Genomic DNA, 20,570 nt, shown 5'->3' on the forward strand with positions numbered 1-20,570 from the left:
ATACATACTTGTATTTTCGTCTCACGCAATTGTTGGGCAATGACAAAGGACAAAGGACTCCCACCTGAGTGCTGGCCAGGATCTGGGCTCTGCTCAGACCCGGGGGTCCAAAGGATCCGAAGGGGCAACCTGCCAGACGGACCTTCCGGGCCAACGGCGTCAGCTTTTGTGCGTGTGCCTCCTTGCCCCCTTGAAAGTGGATCAAATGGAGAATATACATATACATATGTACATATGGAGAGTGATATACAAAATTCTATATGCTGACCATTGGGCGGATATTATTTAGACGCTATTGTGTGGCGCCGTCCGTCGTTTGCAGCTACCTGTGGCTACCTGCAATTAGCTCGGCCACAGCTGCTCAACCTGATCAGATATCCAATCTGATCGATGTGTGTGCCACAAATGTGGTCGAAAGAATAATGCTGCCTTATTGTGGGCTTCAATTTGGCAAAGTAATTAAAGCAAACCTTTGCATGAGTTATTATTCGTGATAAGTATATACTTCGTACGTAAAAGAAAAGTGCCGGTTTCAAGTAGTGCCTATCATGGCTAAACATACGCAAATTTGATGTTGAATTGCGCGATAAATAACACGATTTCAGCCATTGACGAACATTAACTGCTACCATTTTGACCTTATCTGTACTTAATGCGCCTGTGTTTGAGTGGCCATAAATTAATTACGAACTGTGTTAACAATGCAATCCAAACTGTAAGAAGAGAAAAAAAAAAAAAACCCGCATAAATCTCTGAGAATGCGCATAAATTTGCATTGGCGACCTTGGAATCGAGTTGCTACGTAATGTACCCCCCGCTCCACCGCCGATTCCCTTACTTTACTCATGCACACACACACATACGTACACACACGCACACACGAACTTGTTTATCATCAGATAACGGCACCGCTTGATAAAAGCTCACACACCGACACCCAAAACGCTGTGCGTAAGACGATTTACAAGCAAATGAGTTTTACAACTGGAAACGGCACCTTTAATATCCTAGTTTTACATGCAGTTGGCTTAATAAATATAACAATTGTTATATATTTTACCAAAAGTGGTTTTACAGATTATTGACAATGACAAGTAAATGTGACTTTTCCTTTCCCAACAACCAATAGTAGCAACAATTAGAAAGTATTGTGAATAAGTATTGTATTAAATGAAGTCAGATGTATTTGTAATCGATCATACCCGTAGCACTTTTTTGGAACGCAGTACCAACATTTCCCACCCAAGTTCAAGTTCAATGTCATTCGGATTTATGTTCGCATGTGTGTGTGTGTGAATGTGTGGTGAGTGCGCGAATGTACGTAGCTATGTATGTATGGGTATGATAAACGCCAAAACCCGTTCAATCAAAGCCCCAACGCACACACACATACATGGCAGCACGCACCGACGCACACTTACGCAGTTTTTTTCACAAGTGTGTGCGTTTTTGTGCGTTCGTTCATCGTTCGCTTCGTTTTATTTCGTCTCGATTCGCGTGACTTTGTCGTTGTTGCTGTTTTTGTTGCTCTCTCGTACGGCAACAAGTGGGTTGAGTTGCCAACGGCCTCTGTCCCCCCCACTCCCGGTGCTCGTGCTCCCCTCGCCTTGCCAACTGGTTTTCAGTGACGTCATCGTCGTGTGCGTGGCCTTACGCACGTTTTACGCACATTTTCTGCGTTTCTGGGGGCGCGTCTCATTGAACTTGAAAAGCAGAGAGCAAAGCAAAAACAGAAATAAGAGCAGAGAACAAACAGCTGATTTGTGTGCGTAGATGGGGCTGTGGGTGGTTAAAGTGGGTGTGTACTGTAACCTTGTAACATTTTTATACCTTTTTAGTTATAAAAGTGAAGAGGTGAATGTATGATTAGTTCTTTGCATATAAATATGTATTTCTAGTTTGCGTGGCGTTAACTTACGTATTCCACTTTGTTGCGTTTTTGGTTTCAAATTCGGTTTTTGGGGTCTGCCTGTTCCTTTTTGTTAGTGGTCGCAAAAATTGCTTGGACTTTAAATCCAAGGTCAACGTCGACGCATTAGCGACGTCTCGCTCCATCCCTTTCGCTTCCTCTTCCTCTCCCTGTCCCTCTCTCTATCTACGTCTATGCAATCACTCATTCGTACAGAAATCCAAAAATGAAGATGAAAAAAATGTGAAGCCGTCCCGCAGACGAGAGGCAAAACATATATTAAATTTATTTAATATCAACAGAGATTTATGGCAGAGAGACAGTGAGAGAGAGAGAGGGAGCGGGAGCGGGATAGAAACAGGCGGAAATTAACGCACCCAACTGCAGCCGCAATTAGAGAGAGACGGCACCGACAGCGGCTCACTTTGATGAGATAATTTTTTGAAATTATTTATTTTCATATTGTGTGTGTAGGTGCCTGCGCCCGTTCGCATTATTTATTTATTTATACCCGAGTGTTCCCTTGCGTTTTTTGCCATTCGCAATCTGCGAATGCTTATCGCCCACTCTGTCTCGCTCTGGCGCCCGCGATCGCCACTCTCGCCGCTCATGCTCCTCTTTCCCTCCACCCGCGTGCCATGAAATGGCAATAGCAACAACCACAACTAAGCTTTGAAAGCTGCGTTGCGTGTGCCCCTCTCTCTCTCCCACTGCTTGTTCTCTATGTCGACGATTCTACTTAATGCTTTGCATATGTATGTATGTGTGTCTGTGTACATAGCTACACTTGGGGGCGTTTAGATAGAAATGGGCATAGTAAATATGCTGCTTTCTAAAAACAGATTAAATAGTGCAATCATATAAAAACGAAAAAAAAAAATGGGCAGCACTGAACTGCTAATGCGTGCATGGGCATGACTAACCGTTTTATGAGTGCTACATCGCCTTGGCATCATTGGTTTATTATTGCATTGCATATACATACATACATATGCTAATTGCATACAAAGGAAATGTAAAGTTTTTGTGAAGCACTAAAAAACGATATTTAAAGAACACTTTCAAATCTCAACCCCTGCTGTTTCTATGTTTGCTTCCATGGTGTGGTGTGTGCATGTTGTGTGCGCTGCGAATGCGAATATCAAGGTCAACGTGTGATGTGTTTCTGCCGCCGTCTGCGCTCCCTTGCCCCCCTCCCTCCAGCGCACTCCATCAGCTCAGGCTCTCCCCCTTCACCGCTCACCCCTCACCCGTAAAAATGAGCTCTAAGAAAATAATTAAATGGCAGGCATGCGAAAGAAAGACAGCCGCACAGTGACGGTATAAAAAAAACGCAATTTTTGAAGCGCAGTTGTTAAATTAGAAATGCCATATTTTGAAATAAAATTGTGTTCTTTTGTTATTTTTTTTTTCTCCCATATTGCCCCTGCTATTGCCACTTGTCTACCGGGTCTTGGCCATTAATCAGTTGCTGAAATGCTTTGAGCAGCTTCAGAATTGGCAAGCAGATGATGCGGCATAATTGTTATTAATATTATGATAAATATACAATGCACAGCGTTCGTGCAAAAGTGAGGGGGCGAATTAATATTGTGGGAAATAGTAATTCATTTACTTTTACTTCTAAATACATGTCTATATTAAATACCAAATGCTTTTGTGTGTTGCGTATTTATTTATCAATTAAATGTACTTTAATAGAGGTAATCACACGATAATCAATCGATAATCACAGTTTAGCGATCCTCTGCCTGTCATCGAAAAAATCAATAAAATTAAATTGCCCACACACACAATTATCGGCAGGGGGAAAGCAATCGATAACGATAATCCATCTGGCTAAATTATATAAATTTGCACACATTATGCGAAATTGACGTACAAAAAAGCTAATCACAATGTTGGAAAGTCGTATCGAGCATCCGATGGGATCATCATCCATCATCAGGCAGCAATAGTAGTAGTAGTAGTAGTAGTAGTAGTAGTAGTAGTAGTAGTAAAAGTAGTAGTAGTATTAGTAGTGGATGGATTGCATTCCTAGCAAATCTCCTGCGCAAATTGTATTAAGACATAAATGCGAGTGAAAATCGATAAGGAGGAAGCTGCACAAGAATCGAAATCTATATGTATATAAATATATTTATACATGTATTTATGTACATATATAGTGAGAGAGTAGGTAGAACGGCAATAAAAAGAGCCGCAAGCGCCAGCCACACAGACACACAGAAAATTGCTGGCTAAAAAAAAAAAAAAAATAAAGAAGCGAGGAACAAAAAATGAAACCCGGCAAGTCGGCGATATGCAAACATAATAATTTGCATATTTCGCCGCAGTGTTCAATTGTTGTTGTGGTTGTTGTTGTTGTTGTATTTCTCTGATGGTGGTCAAGCCAGAAGAAAACGCAAGAACAAAAACAACAACAAAAGCAAAAACATCTATAAAAGGGAGTGGTGCCCCCATAATAGAAATGTTAACCTTTCCGCAAAGAGCGAAGCCAGCAGAATTCAGCCGTCACACCCAAGTTTGGCAACTAGCTAAGAGCCAACTCTGCGGCAAAGGTTAGCCAAAGTTTGGCATCTGCCCAGTGGATGGATAGTAGTGGTCCAATGAAAAGTCCCATGAAAAGTCTAATGAAAAGTGCACTATCTAGATAGCGCAGCGTATGAAATAAAACGCTTGGCGATTCAAATCAGCAGGTGCGTGCTGCAAACGGCCAAAAGACATATGTACATATGTAAGCCCAGTTCAGAGTTAGGAGCTATCTAAGGAAATCGGACATGGAAAACAGGATCAGCGGGAAAACCAGACGAGGGCGAAAGAGAGATCACCGATCGCGATAAGAACGCCAAGATAACGCCTGGATTTTTTTTTTTTCAGCCAGGAAACTTAATTCGCTGGCGCCCACTCTTTATCTACCACCTTTAAGCACACTTGATTTATACGCACGTGTAATTGGAATAGGAATTTGTTCGGAGATATATTGTTGCGTTCATTTAGTTTACATTTTTTTCGTTGCTAAAGCTGCTGTTTAAATTTCGGTTGGCAGGGTGAACGCCCACTTGGGACATGCGATCGTTTTGGCCCGCCGCCCACCTCTTGCCACCTCTTTCTGGCGATCACTGCCCCTCTCCCTCTCTCTCTCTCTCTCTCTTTCTCTTTCGCACTGGCAATTTATGTTGTTGACTATTTTGCCGCAAATTACATGCAACTCTATGCATTTCCACAATTTCTGCTTTTTTTTTTGCTTTTTTTAAAATAAATATATAGAAGAGAGCTGAAAATGTTTACTAACTGGGCCGTGGCGTTAGAAATCAAAGCCTTTGGCGTTCATTAGCTTTGGGGGCGTTATTCCCCAGCTGCTTCTTTCCTTTTTCCTCAACGGCAGCGACGTTCAATTAAAAGTGTTGCCAATTTGCGACGCCTTATGCCCCAACCGGCCCCGCATTCGCGGCCAAGCCCCTCGTGTAATCAGGAAATTCGATTTTCTTAATGCCACTGAAAGAGTTTCGCAGACTGCGCAAACTGGACACAAGGAATCGCTGGCCCCCATTTCCCCCACGACAAGATATCCCCACGCCCGTGACTTCTAATATGCGCGTGAATTTATTAACGCTCATTTTACGCTGTTGTTGCGATTCGGGGGCGTGTGCAGGCCGATTGCATTTTTTTAAATAAATTCTGGCGCAAACGGCGCGTGACAGGAGGCTCTAAGGAGCGTCTGGCTAGGGGGAGTGGTGGAAGGGGGGCGGACTGGGTGGCAGGCGGAAAAAGGAGCAGGTGCTAGAGATGGCAGCGTTACACGGACACTCACGAGTGTTAAGCGACTTTCAAGCTCGTTAATAACTAGCCAGCCTTTCTCTTTCAGCGTTGCCCATTGCTAACGATTTGAAACAAACTTTTAATAAGTTAAACTAAATAAATTATTGCTCCTACTACTGTTTCGATATATTTCCCGTGATTTAGCTCACGCACACATCGCCAGCAGCGAGGTTACTGCAGTCTTAGGCCAAAACCTCATTAGGCTATAGCGAAATCTATATGCGAAATGGAGGCCGACGCCTTTTCAATTTGCCAGCAATGAAAATTTACAACATGGCTGGTACGTTCGCTCCTCGACTCCCCCCTTCAAGGAAATAGGCAAAAAAAAACGATTGGCCGATCTGCTGGGCATATATATGCATATACATATATATATGTATGTATATATATATCGGTTGTTCATTGCATACCCCAAGGCGTGCATGCGCACATAAAAATCGACAGCAATGTTGAAACACGGATCGGAACTGGTTGCAAGTTGCCAGTTGCAAGTTGCTGATGTTGCTGCTGCTGCTGCTGCAGTTGCTGTGGCATTGTCATTCGTGGCATGTTCACGCCTTGACGCCCGCAGCCAACTGGCAAAAAAAGGCAAAAAGCAAGAAAAAAAAAGGCAGCAAAAAGAACTGCACTCCAAATTGAACTCCAACTGAATCGCCCATCGCAGCGCTCCTTTTTTTCCGAACAAACCCCTTTCCCGCAGCGATTTTCCCCGCTGCTGCAGCGTTTTCCGGATCGCTCGTTTGTGGCATCTTCAAAAGCGGCATTTGTGGCTGCGTTTGAGAGGCAGATCGTAAATCTAATAAATGCTTGCCGCACCATCGCGCTGCTCCTCCAGGGGGGAAAAAGCGTGGAAAATGCGCCTCTCTCCTTGGGCACAGTGCATGGAGATGATGGACTGATAAAACGTTAAAATTAAAAAGCAACATGAAATACTTAACACTCGCGTAGTGGTGCTCTGATATTTAAGAGATTGCGCAGTAATGATTTGGTACTCCTAAGCAAAGTAGTCTTACGTTGATGCTATAATTATGGTCTTTGTTTTTTTTCTTTGACTAATGCATTATGTGTTCTCTATGCTTTTTAGGTGGTCCTCTCGGCTTGTTCCTCGTACTTCCAGAGCCTGTTCCTGGAGCACCCCGAAAGACATCCAATTGTGATATTGAAGGACGTCCGTTTTGCCGAGCTGCAAACCTTAGTTGAATTCATGTACAAGGGCGAGGTGAACGTGCAATATTGTCAGTTGTCCGCGCTGCTCAAGACAGCCGAATCCCTCAAGGTGAGTGCACTTTTTCATTTATACATTTATTGAAAGCTTACCATGCATATGTGATATCAATCAATCAATCAATTGATGTACATGCTTGCAGGTCAAGGGCCTGGCCGAGATGACGAACCAGAATACGACGCTGCGCGAACCGGAACGGGAACCGGACCGCTTGCGTCCGCAGGGCGGCGGCGGCGGTAGCGGCGGATCCGCTCACAAGGCGGCCGACAGTCCGGCGGCTGCACTCGATGCCACAGCGGCCACACAGGCGGCGACTGCCACGGCAACGGCAACTGCCGCGGCGGCAACATCGACCTCAACCTCAGCAACATCTGCGGCAGCAACGGCAGCGGCAACATCTGCATCCACAACGGCAACAGCGGCGGCGGGGAGTAGTAGTAGTACAACAACTACAACGGCGGCAACAACAACAGCAACCTGTGCCACAGCAACAACATCCACGGCAGCAACATCCTCATCATCCTCGGTGACATCAGCAGCAGCCGCAGCAGCCGCAGCAGCAGCATCTGGTGTTGCGCACTCAGAGGAGGCGACCTCGTCATCAACGTCCACTGGCGGACAGAAGCGGGAGGCTAGCGATCGCAGCAGTCCCACGCCCGCCAAACGTTCCTCGCGATCGTTGCATCCAACGGACAAGGAGGATGTGGCAGAGGATCGAGATCGGGATCGCGAGCGGGAACAGGAGCAACACCAGGCGGACGAGCTGCTGAGCGGTGAGCTGCTCGGTCGCAACTTAAAGGACGAGGAGGAGGACGATGTGGAGGAGGTGGATGAGCTGGATGAGAACGATGAGACGCTGCTGAGGGAGCGCGACGAGGACGAGGACGACGAGGATGAGGAGGAGGACACGCCCATGCCGCTGGATCTCTATCAAAGACCAAATGTTGAGGCAAAAAGCGCCGCAGCAGCAACAGCAGCGCAGCAGGGCGGCAGCAACAGTCTCAGCGGCAGCAGCAACACCTGCCACACCAACAGCACCAGCGGCAGCAACAACAATAATAACAACAACAACTCCAGCAGCAACAACAACAACAACAATACTAGTAGTGGGAAAACCTCAGCGGCCAGCAATGGCGGTACAGCGACATCCGGCGGCACAGCGGACTCCGTGGTTGCGGTGGACGACGATGACGACGACGATGGTGATCACCACCATCAGCGACAGGTGATTAACGATCGATTGGAGCAGCAGGATGTGGACGAGGAAGATCTGGACGATGATGTCGTCGTGGTGGGCCCTGCCACCGCAATGGCCAGGGGCATTGCCCAGCGGCTGGCCCACCACAATATGCAGCGTCTGCAACACACGCACCACCATGCGCCGCACCACCAGCACACGCAGCACCATCACCAGCAACAGCACCACCATACGCCGCACCATCAGCAGCATCATACGCACTCGGATGACGAGGATGCCATGCCCGTGATTGCCAAGAGCGAGATCCTCGACGATGACTATGACGATGAGATGGATCTGGACGATGACGATGAGGCGGATAACAGCAGCAACGATTTGGGTCTCAACATGAAGATGAGCAGCGGTGCAGGCGGTGGCGTCGATCTGTCCACCGGCTCCACATTGATACCCTCGCCATTGATCACCATGCCATCCTCATCGGCGGCGGCAGCTGCAGCAGCTGCAGCAGCAGCCATGGAATCGCAGCGTTCCACGCCGGCCATGTCAGCGGCCCAGGCAGCTGGAGCGGGCGCTTCGGACCTCAGTATTGGTGGCTCCGGCGGTCGACCGGCGTCCAGGAGCTCACGCGACGGCGGCGGCAACGATGGTGGCCGCGGAGGAGCATCCTCCTCCAGTCTGCTGAGCCCGGGAACTGTGGCCAATCTGCTGCCCGTGCAATCGGTGCCATTGGTGAGTACTTTACCTATGTTTCAAACTGAGTTACCTAGAGGTAGTTGGTTAAGGGGTATTCTTTATGGGGTATTACTGGATAACCCTGAATAGTTGTGTAACCCCACACCTGTGCGATTCCATTGCAGAGTCTCAAGAAGGAGATCGATTGCAGCGAGGACGACAACAGCAGTCACAGCAGACACATGCAACAGCGTTCGGCATCAGCTGGCGGCGGCCTGGGCGGCGACCTTGACTACCGCGCCTCCCACGAGTCGGTAAGTCTGCCATTTGGCGTTACCTTTTGACCCCCCCCCCCCCCCCCCCCCCACCCAGACCCCCTGACGCTGTCCCCGACCCTTGCCCCTGAATTCCCCCCGCCTCCCGAAAATACAATACGATTCGATACGAACCCATGCCAAAATTCGAAAAGAAACTCCAAGTCCCAGGAGATCCCTTTCAGTGAATGCTTTTGCTGCTTCGATAGGTTAAAAACAACAAAAAAAAAAAAACAAAAAAATTAAAAATATTTTACGAATTTCGAGATGCGTCTCGCAAAAATGATCTATGTGATCACAATCTGGCTCGATCCGATTCCATCTCTACATATATGTGTACCTATATCTTAAGTATTGCTCTCTCTCTCTCACTCTCTGTCTGTTCTTATATATATATACTTCAATATGCCATATTTATATATTTAATTACCAAAAAAACAAAATACAAAATCCAAAAAAAAAAAACAAATGCAAAAAGAAAACAAAATCAAAACTCAACATATATTTTTGCTCTTCGTCGTGTTCTTTGTCTATGAATTTTTTATACATATATATATATACCCATACATATATATCTACCTAATATATATATATATAACTTATCCATCTATATCTATGCCCTATATATATACATATCAAGTTTTTCCCAACCTAAGAAAGTAAAGTTTTTTCTTTTTTCTGTTCAGTTGAAGAGAATCCTTAAAAGTAATTTGCGAAAAAAAAACAAAACAAGTATCAAATGTTAGTTGTGTTCAGTTTCCTAGCTCTATATAGTAATCATGTTTTGTTTAATGTGTAGCGCTCTATCTCTCTCTATCTATCTGTCTCTCTCTCTACTACCTCTAGCTAGCTATCTCTCTCGCTCTCTCTCTCTCTCTCTCTCTCTCTCTATCAATGTCTATCGATAAGTGTCTGTGTAATTTTGTTAGTTAATCCAATCTATGTGTATGTAATCTATGTTGTTGTTGTCGTATATCTATGTGTAAATATCTCTCTCTGTAAATTTCCCACACACACACACTCACACACCTAAATACACCATATGCCATAAGTTTTCGCACAGTTGATAGAATTTTGTGTTTGGTTTTATTTCGCCGGTAGTTGAGTTTTTATCGCTTCGTTTTGTGGGCCACTTCCACTTTTCACTTGCCACACATTGTTGGCAATTTCCGTTTGCAATTTTGTCCCCCACTTCCCGCCACACCCCCCTCTCAACTTCAACACCCCTGGAATTTTTTGTTTGTATTATTTATTTACTGGCCATGTTCTGTTCGGTGTCCTTCTTCCATTCCAATCCAATCCGTTCCCTTCTCTTCTCTTCACTTCACTTCCCTTCAATTTTAATTTAATTTTTTATTTGCCACCAATGCTGTTGTTGTTGCTGTTGTTGCAGTTGCATGTTTACGACACTATAATTTTCAATATGGCTTTCAAGAGAGGCGCCATTGTCCAGGCCTTTTCGATAAAGATATTACAAAAATCGCTCGACGAGGCGATGCTCTATCATTAAGTTAGGGGGCAAAGTAATTCGACCAAGCGAAAAACAAAGGTGCAATTTTCAAAAGAAATACTTGGTGAAAAGCATTAAAAAATCAAGGAATTTTAAGGTTAAATGCTTTTAACAAATGAATATGGAAATAGAGTATACAATGGCCGCATTTAATGCAGCTCGGCAGCCTTCCCATGTCCGTACATTTATTATTTGAGAATGCTATATAAATAAAATAAAAACCAAATCAAATATTCAAATCAAACAATAAGAAATATTGTCGCATGTTGCAACAGGACAAACAAAGGGGGGAAAAGTACAAAACAAAACAATAAAAAACTAAGAAATTGTTTGGACTGTGTGGGTGGCTCGATATTCAATTTATTTTTTTTCGCCCAAGTGCGAACATGGCATTTCGCGTCGCTTCCTTTCGGCGACGGTTGTCTCCACTAATTTTGGCTCGCATTCAGAGCGAATGTAATGCATACTTTTGGGTGCACGGCAAGCACAACTGTACTCGCCTGGGAAAACATTTAGCTTCCGGCAAATATATTTTCACATTACATTTTCCACCTCCTCCCACGACATCTACTCATTCTTTTTAAGCGAAAATTTTCGTCAACCAGGGATAAACGCGAAAAATGTTGGGCTAAAACAGAAAGAACAAAATAAAAAAAAAATATATATATATATAGAGGAGAATGAAAGCAAAAGCAAAAGGAACACGACTAGCCACTGTCGTTTTTCTTATGTTTTCTAGCCTCTTTTGCCCGCTTTTCCTACTTCAGTGCAGTGGAAAAAAAGGCAGCAAAAAAGATGTTATATATGCATAACGCACTTTGTTGCAACGCTTGACGAGTTTAAGGGCGAATTTCGGGGTGGCAAAAGCTGGATGACAGGCCCCAGATGGGCCAAGCCAGCGGAAATGTTATCAAAAATGCAAGAGTACCTAAAAAAGCTTGGAAATTAAAATGTAAGGCTCGCAGTGTTGACTTGCCGCAAGGTTGCGGTCTCCAAATGCAAACCAAATGAAAGTTTGCCGATAAAAAGGTATTTTAGGTCGCGCAAAATTATCATCAAACATGGGAAGATTCCTTAAAGTTAACATTAAATTACATTTTTCTTTCACCTGTTTAAGGAATAATTGTGGAGCATAAAAAGAGCCATTTTCATGAGAAGTTCCCCGTATCTCCAAAAATATTGGTATTGTTGGTCAGTAAAGAAAACTTTTTAGGAAGTCTCGAGACTTACGTGTTGTTTAATGTATGTGTATATGCATCTCCAACAAATTCGCCCCCTTTCGTTGCCCCTCCATCGACGCCTTTCTCTTGCAGAGACGCACATGCATAAATTCAAATAAAAATTTATCTAAAAAAGAAAGCTTGGGAAAATGAAAACCCAAAAGAAGGCAACAAAAAAGTGGCAGCCGCCTCGAGTTGCGGACGTTGACGCTGAATGCGTCAGTGTGTGTGCACGTGTGTGTGTGTGTGCGAGTATCAGTGTGAGGGTCGGTTGTGTGTTGCACCGGAGAAATTGCAATACAACTTAGGAAAATCAAACTAAAGCTAACTATGTCATTTCAAAACTACCAGTGATATAAAGTTTTCTTATATAAAGTCAAAAGCTGTACGAAAAATATTTAAAATTATACATATTAAATTAAAATATTTAAACAAAATCAGGCATATTCTAGTAATGATAAAGGGCTTCAATTTTTTAAATATTAAAAAAGCTCTCTTGAAAAGGTTCGGTATATTAAATATCTTTTCACTTCTAAGCAAGTCAATAAAATAAATGTTTAGAAGAGTCTTCTAACTAAATACATATCTGGATTTATACTGCGATTAAAAATGGTTTGATTTTCGTTGTGTATGTATGTGGATATGCGACTTTGTGCGCTGCAATTCGTTGACTCTGATGCTCTGCAGGCCTCTTGTAGGCCTCTCCAAGCCATTGCCGCATAATAAATACTTTTGCTTTTACACTTTCTTTTTTTTTATGGCTTGCGTTGCACTCCTTTCTCCGTTCGCCATTCTCCTTGCCATTCTCTGTGGCCCTTTCTTCGCTGCGGCGCGAAGGGGAAGATGTGATTATAGGAAGAGGGGTGCTGCAGTGAACCAAAAGCAAGACCAAAACAAAAATCAACGCATAAAACCAACAACTTTTGCTTTCTTTTACTTTTTGCTTTCTTTTCTGCACAGACACACACACACACAGGCACACACACTGCCACACACACACACATGAGTATTTAATTTTGAAACAAATGCGTTCCTCTTTTTGCCTCTCGTTTTTCGAGCTGCTGCTCTTATGCAATTTTTTCATAGCATACCTTTAGGCTTACCCTCTCAACTGTCGCCGCCACCGCTGCTGTGCTTGCATTTTATGAGCCCCCCCCCTCTCTGTTGGTCCCCCAACCCCCCACACAAACGACGTCCCCTCCGCCACCCCCTGCCCTTGTCAGCATTCGCGTTGTTTGTTTGCCGTCCACATTGCGTATGCGTAATATGAACGCTGCCACGGCGACAAACAAGGCGGAAATATTAGGTATGCGAAGACAAGTGTCAATAGTTCTACGAAATATATTAAAAAGTCACTTATTGGCAATGTTACCCTATTTGCTATTTAATATATTAATTCAGTTTACTCAAAATAAAAGAAACTACTGGTACTACGGGTACTTTTGGGCAAATATATGAATATACCATAATAATGTGTATCACATATCCAAATTTGATTTGAGGCATTCATAGTACTTTTGTTCAAATAAAAGAGTTCCAGTTAGGAGCCCCATTATTTGTGCCGCCACTGTTCGCATGCACATGGATTTGTTTATGTTTGTATATAAATGCCGGGGATATAGCTACATACATATATTTTTTAATATTTTTATTCGGAGGCTTTCGCACAACTTTTGACTGAATGCATTTAGGTATTGTCGGTGGGGTTTTGGGGCTTCACCACACAACCCCATCCGCCACCCCCCCCTCATCACTCTAAGCCTCCATCAATGCCTGGCAACTGTCAATCATGCAATGCACAAAATAAAAAACCGCAAAAAAAAAAGATTTTTGTGAAGCAGCAGCGGAAATCCAAACAAATACACGAAAAGAGCGGAAAAAAAATAAGAGTCAACAACAAAAAAAAATGCTGCCAAAACGCAACAAATGCCAAAGCGAAAATATATTGCATTGTGTGGGACAGCAGGAGCTGCCTTTCTTCCCCTCTCTCTCTCTCTCTCTCTCTCATTTCCCCCAACAGTTGGCTCCCCTTTTGGCTGCCCCACCCCCTCACGCACATTGCACATTTCTCGCTGCAACTGCGACGGCGACTTCTCTGCCGCGGCATTGTAATCAGCGCTCGATGCCCCGCGTTGCGTTGATTGCAAAGTTTTTCAAGTGCTTTTTGGTGGGCCTCCCCCTTTACTCCTTTACCCCTTTACCCCATTACCCCTTGACTTCCCCATCCGCCCGGCCACGCCCCCTGGCGCCATGCGCCCCTTGCCGATTTACCCGGTATATATTTCGGCTTAAACAAGGGGAATGAAGCTACAAAACTGCTAATAGCCTCGACGACTTTAAGCCTTTTCAATCAAAAAGAAATGCAAATAGCCTTGAAGGTAACCAAATCGGTTTTTTAGAAACAAAATGCGAACTAAAGAGTTACATATGTACAAGTAAAAGAGGGAATATCTAAGATGGTAAATGTTAGAAGGTTAACTTAGTAATGCTTAGTAATAATCTTTGCATAACCCAATCAAGTATTCTCTGTATGTTGCGAGCTTTTTCAATCTAAAAGTGATTGTAAATGATGGAGTAAACCAATAGTGCAAGTTATGGCTTATCGGGGTCACCATTTCCCCGGCCCTGTTGCTCTTGAACTTCCACCAGCATCTGCACCATTGCCAAATCCTTTGAGATCTGACTTCTATCTATGTCCAGGTGGAGTGGAGTGGGTTCGTCATCGGGTTGCCTACTTGGACTGCTTGCTTTGTTCGCATACACATCTATTCGCATCACATATATATTTGTTGTATAACAAAAAATGTGAAAAATAAAACGAAAAAAACCAAAAACACACCAAATGCAAGAATACAAATAAAAACATATTTATATATGTGCAGACGGCAAAAAACACCATACCAAATACATATACATATATAATATATATATATATGTATGTATATATCAATGGAAATGTGGAGGGCTCCTAGGAGACACAAAAAATGCGAAATAAAAAAGAAATTATAACAATACATAATAATTTGTGCACAAATATTACGGAAAAAGGCGAGAGTTGCGGAGTATTTGAAATAGTCGCTTCCGTTTTCATTGCGCAGCAAAGCAAAGTTCTATGAGGTTCCGCAATATTTGCCAGATGCGTTATATGCGTCATCTATTGCGTCTATTTTTTGATTGCAATGAAAAGGAACCTTCAAAAAAATATTACAAAAAACAAAAAAAAGGCAAATAATTAAGCGCACCAAATGCAAACAAACCAGCTGAAATACATACATATATATGTAGGGTTGGGTGTATGGCTCTCATGGCTGCATAAAAAGGCAAGGCAAACCCAAGAGAGTTTTCATTAAAAATTTGCTTTTATTAAAATGTGACGGGCTGGGGCAAAAAGTGGTGGTGTGGTGGTGTAGGTCGAGGTTGAGGCTGATGGCTTAAAGCACCGCAATACGGCATCAAAATGAACAAGAAAAGGCCGACGACCGTCGAAAATTTTTCGTAGAAAAAGAAGCAAGCCAAATGGGCAACCGAAACCAGACGCACATCGATCGATATTTGATTATTATTGCGGCGACGACACGACTATGACTATAATGACGATGATGATGACGAAGTCGGGAATCAAGACGACCAAACACTGCAGACGTTGAAGACTGCACATTGGAAAAAAAGATTTTCCCGCAAGTGCTTCCATACTCCAGAAAATCACCTCTGACCTTCAGTCAATCAGAAGTTAGTGTGCAAACAACCTAAGGAGTTTATTTGATTTAAATATTGCAAAGTTTGCTAAAGTTTAATCGCCTGCACATACATTTTCTGCAAGTGTACGACGCAGGACATTAACTGCAATGTGGCAATAGCAGAGCAGCCAGATGTGGAGTGCGTCTGTCGCATTTGGGAAAATCGGAGAAAATCGGGGAAACTCGGGGGAAGCTCGAAAGGAAGTGGAGGTGCAGAGGCCCAGATAATCACTCCATTAGGCGTAGGCTCGTTGAACTCGCCTGCCAAATCGAAGCGGTAGGTTCATCGACTTACGGTCATTTTTTTTCTTGGCCATTTCCCTATTTTTGCTAATCCTCTTACCATTTCGCATTTAGCATTTCCGATTTTTTTTGCTTTTTCGCCTTTTCTATTTGGCATTTGTGCTTGCGGTGACCCAGATTTGGTGGACCCGGCACTGGGGTTATTCAATAATCCGCTGCCAAGAGCGGGAGAGGCCGAAACTGCAATTTGGCTAATGGAAAGTTTGTTTATTTGGTGGCCTGTTTGCTGTTCGCTGCCTGTCTTTTGCCGGCAGAAATCACGCAACATCAGTGGATGTAAGTTACTGGTGCATTGGTCGAGTAATCTTCCCTTAAAGCAACCAAAAAAATAAAAATAAAAATACACATCCTGCCAGCAGCTAAGCTCAATTAAATTTATGGGTAAACTTTTGAGAATCGCCAAAGACTGCAGGCAATTCGTATTCATGGGCACTTTATGCTGAAAACACAATTTAGTTTTGTAAATAGTGTATATAAAAGCAAATAGGTAACTGCAACAACAGCCTAACTAACTTAACTAACCTTTCATTTTGTATAGTCTTAAGATCGCTATTTCACCCACACTAACGCACACTCATCTATTGTTTTATAGAACCCATATTATGTTTATGTATATAATGCATGTGTTATAAAGCCCATCAAATGGAAATCATACACCCTTCAAACATTTTGGCCAAGCTAAGCTCAAAAAAAAAAAAGAAAAAAAAACAGAAAAATAAATAACAAAAGATTATATTTTAATTTGCGCTTTGTGAGAAAATTCAACTAAAATCCCCCTATAACCAAAAAATTTGACAAACTAAAAACTGTAAATGAGAACGAAATTCGCTGCACAAAATTTGGACCGTACCCACTTATATACATTTATATATATATTCGATACCCCGATTTCCAGCCTTATAAATCGAATTATTTCCTTTCTTTGCATCACAATTAGCTGAAACGATGAAACAATCCTTTGTTGTAAACCCTTTTTATTTGATTTCACTTGAAACCAAAGTTGTAAATGTAATATTTTGCTATAACTCTTGTATCTCTGTCTCAAACTTACTCTCTATCTCGCTCTCGCTCTGTGTGTCACTTTATCTGTCTCTCTCGATCTATTTGTCTCTCTGTCTCTATCTATATCGATATTATCAATGTGTCAAACTGTGTGTTGTGCTTTTAATATTATCAATAATCAATACGAATACGGTACAGCAATATAAAAGAAACCACAAATTCTTCATCAAATAAAACAAGAGAGGGGTCCAGATCTGAACGTTGTGCAATTGATAACCGAGATATATATACCTAAATATATATACATATATAATGCATTAATTTATCAACCAAAACAAAGAATCGTACTAAAGCGCTTTTGGTGTTTTTTAAACTACATAACCGCAAAAAAAAAGTATAAACAAAACCACAAGAAAAGTAATCACTGTCAAGAAATGCAACCAAAAAAAAAAAAGAAAAAAAAAATAGAGAAATAACGAAATTACAATCAAATTATAGAAAACTAAATCGAACTAACTCACACATACACATATATACACGAACATGCCACGCTCACACACACCCACAAATCACACTCAACCAACATACTATATAATACTATTTTTTCAACGATATATATGTATTATCTAAATGTGGAACGCTTTTACCATAAATCGTTCGTTCGTTGTTCGTTTATGTAAATGGTAAATGTGTGTGTTCTATTTTTCCATAAGCTAAATGTCTTTCATTTCTCTCTATAAACGTATACTTTCATTTTTGTTATCGTTTATTTCCTTAATTAATTATTTCTACGTGTTTTACATAACCAATATGTGTTTTTTGTTATCAAAAATCTATCCAATTTGTTGATAGTTCGATTTTCGAACTGCTAGTTAATCTTATGCAACTTCCTCAGTCAAATTATATATTTAAGGTAACTATACCTATTTAAAGAGAAAATTTTATTGCGAAATTCAGTCAAAGAAATGATATCAATTTTGTTTCATTAAGAACTCGAAATAAAATAGTCGAGGACCCACCTCCTTATATTTTTTGAAAAATACTTTAACGAACAAAATATTGAATTACAAATTAAATTAATAATTTCGCAAAACCAATTTAAAAAGCTTACTATAATCGTTTTTTTTTTTTTTAAGTTTTATGTGAGAACCATTTTAGGTTTACCTGAAACCATGATAAATTTTTTGTATCGTTAATTAACATATTTATTTTTACTTTTGGCTGATGGACTTTAACTTATTCAATGTGTGTATTCTTATGTTCCTAGATATATTTTATGTTTTGTTACTACTGTGCTCTATGCTCTTATTGTCTGTCTCTCTCTCTCTCTATCTCTGTCTCTTTTGGAATTGATGTTGTCTACTTTCTTTTCATTATTCTGGTTTCTTCAAATCTCAACTCTATTTCTTACTCTATCTCTTTCTAATTAATAACCCAATCGCTCTGTCTGTCTCTCTTTCTGTCTGTCGTTACATTTTTGTGTTTACTATATAAAACCTACTCGTATGTATGTATACATAATATATGCCTCTGTTTCCTTCCATATCATTTATCGTTGTTGTTGTGCTCTAAAAAAAAGTAAAGACATATCAGATATCAAATATCGGCTATCGATTATCGAATATCGATTATCGAAAGGATTACGTATGTGTGTTTTAAATGTGTGTTTGGTTGTTCCGTTGGTCGTTTTTTTGGTTATCTGAATTTTTGAACTAAATGTTGTGACTCCTGATGATACCATACCATATACCATACGTATAAGTCTGAAGATCTGTCTCTTTCTCTAGGTATTTATACATACCACACACGTACAGTACATGCGTACGCCTAAGTTAATGTATGTAATACCTGATACCATGACTCAACTGCAACTGTGCCACCTACTATGTTTAAGATATGGAAACTCGATCGTTCCCCTTTGTCTAAAACACAAGGATATAGAACTTTGTGCGCAGGTTTCTTAGCTTCTGGGCTAAATGGATCCTTGAATCCGCATCCGAAATTCCGGTTTCACTTGTTTTCATTTTCCGTCCTTACTTTTACTCATTTCCATTACCTTTTTCCCTTACTTTCTTGCCTTTTGTTGCACTTTTTTTTTTGTTTTTCGTTGTGCCATATATATTTGCAAAAAAAAAGAAGATAATAAATGAAAAGACATTAAAAAGAAAAAAAATTGAGTATAAAATAATGTGCTAAGAAAAAAGAAAAATGTATATTGTTTTTTAACATTTATTTTGATTTGATAATATTGACATTGTCAAGAAGTTGATCTGCGTTTTTTGAACATGGCTGTGCTGAATGAACATTTCCCATGACTTGTATAACCATTCGTTAGAGTCAATGTGCCTTTTATTTTTGTGTTTTTTTTTTTTCTGTAACATCCGACCATTTGAGTTCAATGCGATCAAAGAGTGCGGCATATGGAAAAACTTCTTGAAAATAGTTAAGTGAAGCCACTGATTTGATTTGATTTAACTTAATTCAATTGCATATTTTGTTTGTTTTGATTTGAGACTTTTTGAACCACACGAAATTTGAAAAAAAAAAATACACAAAAAACACGATTTGGCCCCCCCGAGTTTGTTTTCTCCAATAACCCAAAATTTTGTATGTTTTTTTTCTCGTTTTGTTTTTTTTTATTCCAAATTGTATTCTTTTTGTTTAAGCATTTATGGACATTTATGTACAGATTAACCACTATAATTTGTATTGATTTTTTTCGTGCGCAAAATTGTCAAATCAGGCAAAAATGATACCAGTTTTTTTCCAAATTCCTGCAAGAATCCAATAAAATGAATCGGAAGCTGTATGCAAGGTGTGCGTGGTGAATAGTTATTTTTTTTTTATTTTAGTTAAGTACAATTTTTTACCTTCGTCTGGCTGCCAGGCGAATGAATAAGCCAGAACCCCAAAGTTTTTGTTTTTGATTTGACAATCCAATTGAAGTACGAAAAAAATCACTGTTCAACCAAATTTCAACTTTTAAATCGATAAAGCGTACCGCGTTCCAAATTTGATCAAAATCTTGGTCAAAACGTCAAATTTAAGCAAAAATTTAATAAAAAAAAACACACAAAACAAAACAAAACAAATTTTAACAATAAGTTTACACAAACAAAAACTATATTTAAAAAAAAAAGAAAAAAAAAACACAAAAAGCTAAATGTAAAACCAAAATCAAAAAAGAAAGCAATGAAAAAGCTTTATCAATATCTAACGTACGATTATGCGACGTTTTTTGAACAACGCCCAAACAAAAATCGAAATTCAACTTCTTGAAAACCAAAACAAAACAAAAAGTACCAAAAATACGAAAGTACCGAAAATGATATAAATACCAGAAACTTTGTTAACGCAATTCTTGTAAAGCAATAACTATGAAAATGAAAAACAACAAGCGAAATACACAACGATAGTCAAATGCTGAAACCCCCTCTTGTTTTTTTGGCATCCATCCAACGGTTTGAGACACGTTTAAAGCACTCGGCCATGGTTTTGGCCTGGTCCAGACCCAAAATCCCTAAATCCGGCGGAGTAGGGAGAGGAGGCGCAGAGCCGGAGGAGAGCATTGCAGGGCCTGCCGGGCTCCTAAGTTTTCCATTCTTCTTCTCTGATGACATTGATTCATTGATTTCGTTTTCAGTTCCTTGCCTTAGTT

At 41.0% G+C, this 20,570-nt stretch overlaps 1 protein-coding gene across 4 annotated transcripts in view; it reads left to right on the top strand.

Annotated features, from left to right (window-relative positions):
* LOC120455884 (pneumococcal serine-rich repeat protein) overlaps positions 1-20,570 on the top strand; it is a 117,941-nt gene that overhangs the window by 76,836 nt on the left and 20,535 nt on the right. For all 4 annotated transcript variants that reach the window (XM_039642374.2, XM_039642373.1, XM_039642375.2 and 1 more), the window contains exons 3-5: positions 6,816-7,007; positions 7,099-8,883; positions 9,012-9,140. In XM_039642374.2, coding sequence (XP_039498308.1) covers positions 6,816-7,007; positions 7,099-8,883; positions 9,012-9,140 — 2,106 coding nt within the window. The remainder of the gene's footprint in view (positions 1-6,815; positions 7,008-7,098; positions 8,884-9,011; positions 9,141-20,570) is intronic.

This window comes from Drosophila santomea, chromosome X, assembly GCF_016746245.2.
Source record: "Drosophila santomea strain STO CAGO 1482 chromosome X, Prin_Dsan_1.1, whole genome shotgun sequence".
Lineage (NCBI taxonomy): Eukaryota > Metazoa > Arthropoda > Insecta > Diptera > Drosophilidae > Drosophila > Drosophila santomea.